Source organism: Corvus brachyrhynchos, unplaced genomic scaffold, assembly GCF_000691975.1.
Source record: "Corvus brachyrhynchos isolate BGI_N302 unplaced genomic scaffold, ASM69197v1 scaffold63, whole genome shotgun sequence".
Classification (NCBI taxonomy): domain Eukaryota; kingdom Metazoa; phylum Chordata; class Aves; order Passeriformes; family Corvidae; genus Corvus; species Corvus brachyrhynchos.
In genome coordinates, this window is record NW_008237227.1 from 1,722,037 (window position 1) to 1,735,228 (window position 13,192).

Here is a 13,192-nt window from a genome sequence, read left to right on the forward strand (position 1 = left end):
CAGGTATTCTGAAAAAGAAGTGAACAAAGAAGGCTTGGATCCATCCTTATTTTCATACACTTTTTCCCTATATAAAACTTGCTACAGGATATTCTTTAACGAACTGCTTAATACCAACATATATTTTTAACTTAGGAGTAATGAACAAAATAATGGAGAATTTGAAACCTTCTGCCAGATCTGTTGTTCTTCAGAAGGATACACTACAGCCCTCAATCAGAGCCCACTCAAGGCTTGGATCCATCCTTATTTTCATACACTTTTTCCCTATATAAAACTTGCTACAGGATATTCTTTAACGAACTGCTTAATACCAACATATATTTTTAACTTAGGAGTAATGAACAAAATAATGGAGAATTTGAAACCTTCTGCCAGATCTGTTGTTCTTCAGAAGGATACACTACAGCCCTCAATCAGAGCCCACTCAGTCCTGTACTTTATCATACACAGTCTGTGGGACCAATGCAGTCATGAGAAAACACCCGTTTACGAAAGCACAGCTTAGACTGGACTGCAGTCAGGATACACGGAATTGTGAGGGGGAACACAAGGAGACATTTTACCTGCATAGCCCTCTTTCCCAGCTTAACCACCTCAAACAAAGTGACAGGGTCCCCTTCTCCGTTCTGCTGCGGGTGGCCATTGGCTCTCCCACGAGTGGCTCCTCGAGCTCCAGCGTCGGCACGCCCCTTGTCCGCTGGAGACTTCCGGGGTTTCTTAGTGGCAGACTGGGCAAAGAAAACCAGCAGAGTGAAAGTTTATTATAGCTACATCTGAAATCACCCAGCGTTTCTTTAGAAATGATCCATAAACATGACATGGTTACACCCTCACACACAGTTATACCCACAAGGACCACAGGATGAGCCAGGCTGGAAGGCATCTCCAGCCTGACCTCCTGCTCAAAGCAGGCTCAGCTATGAAACTCAACCAGGCTGCTCAGGGCTTTATCCAGTCAGGTACATATAACTTTATTTATCAGTAGCTGTTGAGGGACTATTTAAAAGCCACTGCCATGCCAAGGTAAGTAGTGGTGAACTCTCAGTGCTGGAGTAGTGGCTTGTGTCAGTCCCCGTATGAGTCTTACACAACACAGACATTTAGAATAACTGGTGATCCTAACTAATGATCTAAGACAGAAAATTACTGAAAATACATTTGCCATATTAACATTCATTTTCTGTATTTTCATTTTCATGTAACTTTTATAAGAAACTCTGTACACAGTCAGCTCTTCAACACAAATCACCAAATTTGTACAGCCAGATTTAGTAAATCACCATAACAGCCTCTTGCTTCAAATTTTTATGAGTTAAAGCATTTTCCCTTTGAGTCTAAATTATTTAATGTAAATTTTCTCTAGGTTCTTCAAGGTTTTAATCAGGTGGTATAGACACCACCTGTAAAGGTTCACCTACTGAACAGTTTGCTCTGAATTTAGGTCACTTGTGAAACAGAAACAAAGAGAGTTCTGGGGAAAATAACATCAGATTTCTTACTTCCATATTCTATTATTTCTCCCTACTGTGAGGCAGACAAAAGCAAAATCTGCTGTTTTCCACAGAACAATGAAGCTATTTTGAGGAATTATGTTAAAGAAAACAACACACAAGCAAATCAAAGACTACATTTAGGACAGTATCCCCATGGCACCGTTTACTTGAGTACCCTGTCAGCTGAGTTTCTGCTAAAGCTTTCAGTAAAGAACACAAAGTCAACCTTTTCGGTTGCATACTCCAGTGCAGACACTTTGAGAACTTTACTGCAGAGGTAAGGGATCTAATTTCTAGCAGAGAGCTGGTAGAAGACAGCCCTGCAGTCCAGCTTTCCCCGTGCTTTAAGAGGGATCACTGCCTTAAAAGGGGTGGGGCCAGAGGGCCAAAGCAAAGGGCAAGGTAGAGTGCAACTGCCTCTTGCAAATATTCATTTAAGGACTTGCATAGAAATGCAAGCTGGAAAGCTTAAAATAAAGGTACAATCTCTGTGAAGTTTTTTGGATAACATTTGCACTTAGGATCAAAAGAGTATCTCCCTCAATGAATTTTTAAATATGTGCAAAGCTGCCTGTAACAGCAAGAATATTATCAACATATGAAATGTTTAAGTTCTACTGAGTTCAAAATAGACGCATAATCACTATTTATTAAAATGGGAAAGAACTAGAAGTAAATTGACTCTTTTGAGCTATATAATCCATGCACTTATTCCATCTGGGAGACAGTAAGCACTTCACCTAGCTGCAAGGACTGCTAAATGAAAGCTTGAATGCAAACTGATGCCCTCCACAGAAGCTAATGCAAGCCCCCTCTACACTCAGTTTTTCTCAACATGTAATTGAAAAGGAAACGCTGCGAGGATGAAGGGAAAGGAAGTAAGAGATGGATGTGAAATGCACATATCCAAAGCTACCTTGTTAATGAAAGCAATGAGAAAAGCCATCTGTTTGAGTACCTGAGTATAAGGACTACGAACACAGGCTCAAAATGTGTAATCACTAGGCATATAAATGCCTATTTCAAATTCCCTTTGTCAGGTATCCTGGGAAAAGGGAGGTGCTTTGACCAAGGCTCCTAGTTTGAATTGGAAGGGTGAGATCATCACTGAGCCCTCAGAAGGGGTACAGAAATAACTGACAGATGTACTTCTGACAAATTACTGGACAAAGCCAGATTCTTCAAAGCCAGGTTCTTCTTTTCAATATCCTGGCCCTGAATTAACACCAGATATATTACTGAGTCTACTCAAATAAAATTTCTCTCTGGTGTACATTTTCTTTTGACAATGAGAACATCTCTCAGAGTGGAGAAAACAAGTCTTGCATCTAACAAAAGCCATTCTGTATCCAAGCTGGGGGTAGCCAAATCCAGATGCGGGATCTGTATTGAATCCTGCCTCTAGAGACAAAACAAGTAGACAAGATGCTCCACTCAAAACTGAAAATAATCCAAAATGTGAACTTTCTGAGCTAGGCAAGGATTAACATTGTCTTCAGGTGGAAAGGCACTAGCAAAAGGGCAACCACCCCTCAGCACTTCCACCCAGCAGGCATCTGGCAGGAAGCCCAAGCTCAGTCTCACTCCAGAGTGTGAATATGAAAGCAAGCCACATCTAGGTCCTCCAGCAGCTCTCTGGTGCACTGAAGTTTTGCAAGCACAAGGCACGTGGCATTCCCTCAGTTGTTAACACACAACATTACAATGCAGCTGCAAACATTATTTGCACACAATATCTCCGAATCTACAGCAAGAAACTCTGCAGGCCATGTTGACAGGTTTGAGATTCATACAGGTTCCTGCCTCTGAGCACAAAGTTCAGTAGGAAATCCTACTTCAAAAAGACCAAAGAGACCCATCAGCCAACTGGAATAATCCCCCCAGGGGTTCCTCAACACTGGACGCTTCCGATTCAGCTGGACAGGGTGCTAGGGCATCTTTTCTAGATCGTGCTTTTGCCAGACAAGGCTGAACAAAATGATCTGTGGGGTCCCTTCCAACCTGGTATTCTATGATTCCATCCCAGGATGGAGACATCCTCCACCACCACTGGAGCAAGTGAAGGAAAAGGAAGGACTGGGACATCCACAGAAACACAGAGAAGACTCATTCATGATACAGAGTATCGGTGCCATATCTCCAAAGGCAGGGTGCTCTTGGAAATGGAGTTGCAAAAAGCCACAAATCTAAAAATTACATTTGGAATTGAGGATGCCAGACACAGGTAACTGTGCATCCCAGAAAGGAGATGCATGCACTCACAGGAAAGGGTGATCCTTCTGCAAAACACAAAAAGCCCCATTCTCTTACACCGTGACAAGCTTCCACACAGAAACAGCCCTGCTGAGGATGAGTGTGGCCCCAGTAAACCTGTCAGACTATCACTGACAGCTGTAAAATGAGATGTTTCGTAAGATCAGAGTGCATTTGTAGCAGGTCTGATCCTGTGGATCCACCAAATGCTCATCACAGGAAAGCACAGGAAACACAGAAACTCTGAATCCTAACAGGAGCAACAATTGTGATTATTGCACACCACTGTACAGCTTTCAGCCAGAAAGTTCCCCCCCTGAAGTGGGTGAATTAGGACTCCCAAAGGGAGGGATAAAGCAGCATGACAAGATAAGAATGCTTGAGGCTTTTTAATCACACACCAAAAAGGTGCTGCTTGGAGCTGAGAGGCTGCAGCAGTTGCATTTATGATTTCACTCTGAAACCCAGGACAGCTGGGCTGGTGTGGTGTCAAAATGGACTGAGGTGCCAAATGAAAACAGAAATTACTGATGATTTTTCCAATCTGTGATAACAAAAGCTGAGGGTTTATATACACCAGCATTAGGAAATTCAGAAGTTCCAGAACATGCCACAGAAGCAACAACCAAAAATGGCCATATTGATGGTCACATACCTTACCTGTTGCTTTAAGGCTTAAATGAATGCAAACAGGAAACAAAATACTCACCTTGACTGCAATTAAACTAAAAATTATGACAATTCAGGATTTGGTAACAAATTAGCTACACAATACTTTTCCTTTCATGTCTTTAAAATTACCGTGAAGAAAATAAAAGTGATCCACATTAGTAAAATCAAGTAATACAGTGAAAATTAATTCACACACTACCAAAAAAAAAGTGAAAGTGGCTCGACATTTTCCATTAACATTCCCCAAGTTGATGGGATGCAGTTCACAAAGAAATAAAGGCAGTAGAAGGCCTAAAGTCAGTAACTCTGCCTAACACACCACCTGGAAACAATGACCTGTATGCGCATTCACACCATGAGGCATTTAGAGAAATAAATACCCCATTTCCCAGGGAAGGTGGAAGAAGCTTTTTAACCTCCACTTGAGTAAGACTGAAGGACTTGCCTCTCCAAGGCACCAGCCCCTCAAGAGGCCTTGTGTTCTAAGTTCATGTTAAGTGGAAGAATGGTAATGCCTGAGGTCTTTCTGAATTAATCCCGATCAAAAAAAGACTATGACGCATTTCATACCATCATCGTGTTTATCTGAGAAGGTTCTTGGATTCCAACAGTCCTTTGGACTGTATTGGTCATAGAAACAAACAAGGTGCTCTCTGTGAAAAGTCTCATCCTGCAAATAAAGACAGGTGCAGGTCCCCTAACAGCCAGTGCATCCAGAGCTGCTTCAGCTGCAGCACTCGTGCTTTAGGACACAAAATGCAGAGGCAGTGCTGGGGAGTGGTGGTGCTACTTTTCACCCTTATTTAAAAATCTATCCAGAGCTCTAAAAGTCATCTTAAAGAATCAAGAGAGTATGCTATAAATGCTTGAATGATTTCAATTCTTCTACCTGAGGCAATTCCTACCAAAAAAAGATTATTTCCACAGAAACATGAAGAATAGACTAGAATGCCAAAAATACAAGAACCACACCATCAAAAGCTTAAAAGGAAAACTTCTAATGCTACAGGTGACAGGACAGAAAAGTCTTCACAAAGATGCTATAGATGCACTGCATTTCTACTGAACTGCAGACTTCCCTCAGTTTTAAGGGACAGACCTAAACCATCAGGCAGGCAAGCTGAAACAGGACACTGATGTAAATCACACCAACCACAAACCTCCACTGCTATGAAAAGAAATTCTTCTAAGAGGATTCCTCCCTGTTATTAATCAGGACACGTATGACTTGGAACTGGAAGCAAAACTCAATCCCCTGCTGTATCTAACATCTATACTGCAAGATTAAATAAGGCCAGGAATCTGCTGCAAGGTTAAAATTTCCCATATGAATGCATTGTGGTCTGTCTCCTCCATACCAGAAACTACAAAAGGAGCTGAAAGCAAAATTGTACAGGCTTTTCTGGGGACAAAAGCATCAGAAGTCCCTTGTTTCCTCTTGCTTTAAGTGGAGAAAGACACACTGTGGCTCTGAGTATGGGATGAGAGAGAAACCAGCAGAGATCTCCAAACTGCCACCTCTGGAACAGACAAACTGATGTTTCTCCCTGTCCTCTGAATTACAGATGAAATCTGTCTGCTCCTACTTTGAATCGGAAATACAGCCAGGGATCTCTCTCACTGCCTCAACCTCCAGCAGCTGAGGTTTAAGCCAAGCTATTCTGAGCTCCTGGGAAGGTGAGGCCAGGTAGTTTAAAATAAAGCATGCCAACAATGCTGACCAGAGTGTTGATCCAAAAGAGGAGACAAAAAAGGATAGATAAATAAGTGACCTGAGCCTGAGCTCACTGGTGTGAAAGCTACATTGCAGCATAAACCCTTGGGCTTTCAAATCCCCTACATAGAACAGGAGAGCACATCCATTCCCATGTACTTCAATAATGCAGCAGACACAGAGGGCATTTTGGCCAGTGTTACTCAGGAACTTCAAGAAGAGGACTGTTAGAAGTCACTCCTTAAAGAGACACCCCAGACTCATTAAATGCATGCCCAGATGGTGTCCTCACATACAGTATCACAAACACCTGCACCACAATATCCCACTGGCTGGACAGCCTCAGCTCTTGGCCAGTCACTCCAAGGGCATCTGCTCTACAAGACTCAGTGTTTAGAAGGGTGCAAGGCCAATGGCCAGCCCCAGCCACTAGAGCAGGATATGGCACAGCCCCTGCTAAACTCACAGCAAGGGCCAGGGAATTCAGGACAATCAGGTTCGATTCTGAGAGCTATTCTGCAAGACCAATGCACTTAATCTCTTTGCAAATTGACTGTCTAGCCTACTCAGTCATGTACTCATTAGAATAGTGTACAGAGGTGAAGGGGCTACTTGAAAAGCAGTGGTTTAGAATGGAATGACTTGGATTGAAAGGAAATCTTAAAGATCAACTAGTTCCAAGTTTTTTAGAAAGTGAAGGTACCCCCAAAACATTATGGTTCTCTATGAACTGAAGAGGTATTTGCTACAAAAGGCAGTTTTTCAAATGAGCATCATCTTCTTACAAAGGTCTCAAATCTGCAGAGAATGTCTTTCTTTGGAAAACAATCTGGAAAATCCTCTTGTAGTAGCGTGTCTTTCTGATAAAAGGTCAAGTCCATTCTGTGACACTCAGCAGAAAACTGTTTAAAATACATACATATGGAGTATATTCTATGCACCTCTGTAATAGGACCATGCAGCACCAAGTAAAGTCCCTTTCCAAAAGAGGTCAATGTGTTTATGGCAGATGTGCCACACTGTAGCTGTGATGGCCTAAGGACATCAGCAATTCAGCATTTGCAGGAAGAGATCAAATCTTATTAGACCACAATATTCTAGTTAGAAAAAAATCCCAGGCACAAAAACCAGAAAAGCCTTTGGGCTACCATTCTTCAGGTCTGTAACAGAAATGAAAATCATCTAAGCTAAATCTCAGTTGAAAAAAACATCTTTGAACTTAACTAAATCTTTTAATCTGTTTCACATCTGACAGTAAAGGTAGGTGGGACCTGTGAAGGAAACAAAAACTGCAGTAATGAAGAGTTGGGGGGGAAATGTCAGAGCTGTACCTCCTGTAAGAACCAGGCAATTCACCTGAGGGAAGTGGCTGGGTTAGCAACATGGTTTGCTAAAGCAATACAGTTACCAAGTCCCTGGCTTATCACATCAAATAATGCTGTAAATTCAATTGCCTGGATTAGCCTTTCCAAAGTGTTTGCATTTCTCCTCTAGGATATTAGACATTGAGTGGCTTTTTGTTTTGGGGGCTTTTTTTTTTTTTTTTTTTTTTTGTAGAAGAACCAAGGGAGAAATTTATCATGAAGTAAAATGGAACAGGCACCTGAGAGAGGCTGTGCAGTCTCCAGCCTCAGTGATTTTCAAAACCAAACTGGAAAAGCCACGAGCAATGTGGTCTGATTCCAAAGTTGACCCCACTCTGACTGGGAGGTTGCAATGACACCTCCTGAGCCCCATTCCATAAATAACCATATTGTTTTTCCTCTCTGAAACTCTTCCAGTCCTAATATATGCTTTCTTAAGATTTTGGGATGGAGGTCAAAAGGGAAAGAAAAAGTAGAACTGAGCAAATTCTTCCAAATTTTGACAAACTACAGTTTTAAAAAGGACACTGTATTTGTTTCATTCTCTATTTTCTTCCTCTGAGATTTAAGACTGGACTTGGGGTTTTTGACTCCTCTTAAGCATTAAGATGAAGCTTCCATGGAATCCCCCGATAACCCTAAGGTCTTGCTCCTTAGCAGCAGCAGCAGTCAGCTCACAGCCCATCATTTTGTGAATGAAGCAATGGCTGCTTCCTCTGCATGTTCATCCCTTGACAATCACACACACCTAGTGAGCTTGGAGTTGTTCTAAGCAAAATGAGCAATTCCTCCCATGGAAACCTGACAGCGGGACCAGCAGAGTGCTTCAGCAAATGTTCCCATAGGAGCTACTAATAAATTGAAGCAGAGGGATGAGAAATGCTTCTTGTAACACTCACCTTTCCCTTCCAGTGAGTGTGTGCTGGGTACAAAGTACCCTAGTGTTGCTAAAACTTGAATTCCTATACTGTGACAACATTCTGGGTTAGCAATCAGGTTGCACAAGCCTGCTTTTTTTTATTAGAGCCACAAAACCCCATAGATTTACTAATGAAATATTTGTAAGATAATGTTTCATTTTATCCTTTGCTTACAAGCTATGTAAACAGATAAGCTGTTCTCTTTAAACACTTCCTTAAGGCTTGCCTGAAGAGGCTCCACGTTCATGAGCAAATCCATTTATCTGATGAAGAATATATGCATCATAGAAAAGTGTTCAAAAACTTTCAGAAAGGAAGACAGTGTGCCCAGAAAAGACCAGGATTTAAAATGCTGGCACCCTGAGTAAGTCCAGAGACTGTGATGCAAATTCAAAACCAACACTAAAGAGGAATTTGCTTCAGCTTGGCCAGCATGCCTGAGAGGAACACGTTCATTCTTACAGCCTCACCAGCCCATGGTTAAGGAGATAAGCCTCAGGATCAAAGACCTCAGGGTTAAAAAAAATCATCTCAATCTACTAGTGCTATATAGATAGATAGATAGACATAAATATATAGGTACATGGCACATTCATATTGTGAGTTTATTCATAGAGCAACACTAAGAGGTGAATCAAACTCATTGATAACAATCACACAGAAATTCCCACCAAGTCTTACTCCACATTGTGTACTTCAAGTGACACAGCCAAGAGAACTAAAATGATTATCTTCAAGAACCAAGATGAAGGACAACATGACACACAGAACTTTCCCTTTATTTTCCAATAAATTGGCTATTTTATAAAATAAGTGAAAATAAAAGAGAAAGCTTCCTTAATACCCTGTGTAGAAGAGAACTGTTTCTGTATGCTCCTACTGATAGGCCAGCAGAGACAAGGACAACAATATCACCTGCTGCAGCTGCAGCTCCCAGTCTGTAAGCAGAATGCAGTGTATGTCAATCACATGAATTTTTAATTGTGTTAATAGATTTTTCTCAGGCATCTAGTAAATATCATGCTGCAATTCTTCCATTCACAGGAGAAGAGTATCAGTAATAAAGGATGGCTCATATGTCATTTGTCACTTAAAGTCCATTACAACTTTCAAGAAGACAGTGGTTGTACTTACTGAGGTTATTCTCATATCTGGAAGAATGTTGTAATGACAATAATAACAAAACTGTATTGTTCATGAAAGCAGCTAGCAAAAAAATATTAACAGCTATTGTGAGAACATTTAAATGTCCTTTTTTTAAACACTCCAAACATTGTTTGCACATTAATCTGATAAATATTTCATACTGCAAGTCTTCATAAAGTCTGACGCAGGACTCATTAAAAGCCTATTTATGTGACCACAAGATGATCAGATGAAAAAGAGTCTGCAGTCAATTTTAAATAGATGCATAACAAAACAAAAATAAATTACACATACTGGAGGCCTGCCGGGACGGCCCCTTTTTCTTTTTCCTTTGACTTCTGCTTCTTCAAGCTCACTGCCAGCATCTGAATGTGCAGTAGTTTCGTTGGTAGAATCCCTAGGGGGGAAAAACACTAGATAAATTCAAATGATTTGAAATCAACAAGTAATCTCTAACTGACTGATTAAATACTTAGTCCTGAGCCAGAAAACAGATAAACAACAAAAAAAGTCAGCATTAAAAGGCTTTCCTCATTTATTCTGCAAACCAAGGAATCGAACACTGGCCCTGGCAAAAGGCCTTACCTTTTCATCAGCTGCAATGTCATTTTATTGACTGGAAGTTCTTTAAATTAACAGCTTCATTTGAAGCCACGTTACACTTCAAAACTGGCTATATTAACCAGTACATGCTCAATTCATCCATCCCACAATGTATTCACTACTAAGAACTTCCTTTTACTCTCTGTAGCTGCTTCTGAGCTGCTCTCAAGGCCCCAAGAGCAATGTGGAGTCCAATCCAGCTGGCTCATCATTAGCACAGTTACACAAGGTTCCACACAGCTCACACCATGCTCTCAGTCACACCCCAAGACAAGCAGCTTGGGCAGCTATTAATAAAGAGGATTCATGCTGACTGTGAGGCCCAAACCCAAAAACACCCTTTGATCTGAAGACATTTATAATTTTTGCAGTTAGAAAAATATTTTCACTTGTACAATGGAAAACCCTTGACACTGCTCAACTCCTGTTAGCAGAGAAGCCCAAACAATAATTTCACACTTGTTGCCATTTCAGATTGAAGACCATGATAAGAAAAAAAAATTCTCCCAATGCTCACCACCCCTCCCAGCCAGAGGCACAGGTACTTCTCTGCCTTCCAAAAAGACATACCTGCTTGAAGAAACTCAGATTGTAATTGATCTGTTGAAGCATTAGATCTTGCCCAAGAGCAGCTCACATACAAAACCATACCTGTTACTGATGGGCTTTGTTTTTACTGTGCAAGACCACCAGTGCAACAGATCTCTACAAATTTTCATTTACAACTAATAGTGTCCTAGATTACTCAGGGATGGGTGTAGTTGTAATCATAGACTTCTTTAAATCCAAAATCATTTCCTTGAAGTGAAAGGATTTCAGTTGCTGTACAACTTGTGCAAAGGCAAGGTGAAAACCAGACCTATTCCATATTTTACAGAGCCTCAAACATAAAAGGCAGCATTAGTGATCTGCTCTAGAGAAACTGAGAAGCTCCAGCAAGCCAAGATCTACACAAATCTTCCACATTGTCTGGGGGTTATTTTGTATTTTGCTCTATAGATCCAGATATTATTCACAAATTTGTTGTACCACCAAGAAAGCTATTTAATAATGCAGAAAGATATCCTTGTATCAGAACTGGGAATGTTCTCATACTCCTCTTTACTGAAATTACTGTATTGCTTAGGTCTGCTCTCACTCAAATAATTCTGCAGAACTATGATGCATTTCTAATAGTAAGACACTGTTTTCCAACCTTTTCCAATTTGCAAGCACAGAAACACTAAGGGGTCCACAGAACCCTTTACAAAAGCCAGAATGCAGAAGAACGTATATTAAACTCTTTTTCTGAAAGTACCTTCAGCAGATTATCTCTAAATACTCTACACACCCCAGAATATCAGGCACCCTAGATGAAAAACAACCATTCAACTGCATTTGAGTTCACAAATTACATGCTTGCAACGCAGTACCTCTACAAAATACTGAAAATGCAGCTTTGTTGTGATACAATTAAAAAGTAGCTTTTTCACTTAATAAACTATGAAATGTGAAAAACTTAGTATCAAGCTACGAATTTGGAAAAACACCCAAAAATATAAAAAGCCTAAAATCAAATAAAAGATACCCCACATGGAGTTCCAAATTGTTTGATAAAATAGGGCCACACCAGAGAAAAGCAATGCAGTAAATACAGCTGAAAACATGTTTATGCAGATGGATGTATCTAGCCTTTACTCAAAGACTTCATCACACTGCAAGTCAATTTGACAAAAATGTACATTGCCTCACAAAGGCAATTTTAATAGATTTTGAATACAGAAGTAAAGAACCCCATAAAAATATCTGCTGCCTTCTGTTGCTGGAGAGAAATTAAAACCACTCTCTATTGCTCTCTCCAAAAAAACCCCAAAGCTTTTCTCTCTGATCTGCTCAGATCCCCACTGGAAAAGTTTCAGGCATGGTGTGTCTGTCTAAACAATACCCCCATTCCTGGGGAAATGCTGTGCTTTGCTAGCTTATAAACTTGCACCCCAAGGATCATCAGGATAAAAATTTCTCTCTATTAAAAACAGATTCAGCAATCCTCCTAGGCAAACAGCTCAAATCCTTCCCTTGAAACACCAGAGCTATATAAATAAATTAAACTCTACTACTATTTCACATGCATCTATTCCACAGAGAATTCTGTTTTCCTATACAGCCTCAGTCCAGTCTAGCAAAACCTCCAGATAAATTTGTCTGTTTAGTTCTGGAAATTTCAAATGTTTCCAAACACTGCATATGGAAGGAACAATTAAGTTAATAACCACCTTCTATTCTTTGCCTTACATAGACTGTTGTCTTAAACCTGATTGTCTTCATATTCTTCTGGTAAAACTTCTCCAATTTGCTGGAAGCCTCTTTGGCTGTTTCCCTTTTTGGGAAAAGCTCAATAAATGAGTACTAAGGGTGAGATTCATCTAATCTAAATTTGAGACATATGCAATGCAGAACAGAAAATCTTAATGTACAAGATACCTCACACTAAGGTCAGTGTCCAAAACTGGTCAGTCAGTTTAAGTCTTATAAATTTTGTTTTCTCTCCATTGCTGGTAAGGTGATCATGACAAGCAGCTCAAATATAAATGTTTCAAACTAAACAAGATGAACCTCGCCCTAATAACATGTGAGGAAGAAAGGAAACTTCTTTCCAGCAAAGAATATCTATAAGGAGCAAAGGGAAAACATCAAAAACTGGGTTCCCTTCAATCCTCACATTATTTGGAATAGAGAGACAGGATCAAGGACAACCTCCAGTCCCTAGCTGGTTTCATATTAAAATAAACATCATTTCAAGCAGCAAGGAATTCTGTTTGAATCAAGCAACTCCTGCACAAAAACGCCCTTCCAGTGTGGCCATGAGCCCTTTCAGTTTGGGGGGTAGTGCCTCTTGCTTGTCCCAGCCTCGCAGTTGCTCTGGCTACACAGACCTGCCCTTTTTCCTCTTCTTTCTGAGCTCAGAGGAGCAGTACAGCATCTCCTAACTGCCTGCAGCTCTGGCACGTTGTAGCACTCACTGAGAGAAGCAGCTGGCCAGCATCC

At 40.6% G+C, this 13,192-nt stretch overlaps 1 protein-coding gene across 7 annotated transcripts in view; it reads right to left on the reverse strand.

The window, feature by feature from the left end:
* The window catches only part of STAG1 (stromal antigen 1), a 174,680-nt gene that overhangs the window by 118,601 nt on the left and 42,887 nt on the right, over positions 1-13,192 (reverse strand). For 6 of the 7 annotated variants that reach the window (XM_017729424.1, XM_017729423.1, XM_017729422.1 and 3 more), the window contains 2 exons: positions 9,860-9,962; positions 567-746 (listed from right to left, as the gene is read on the reverse strand). In XM_017729424.1, coding sequence (XP_017584913.1) covers positions 567-746; positions 9,860-9,962 — 283 coding nt within the window. The remainder of the gene's footprint in view (positions 1-566; positions 747-9,859; positions 9,963-13,192) is intronic. The other variant, XM_008630031.2, reaches the window with a different exon arrangement.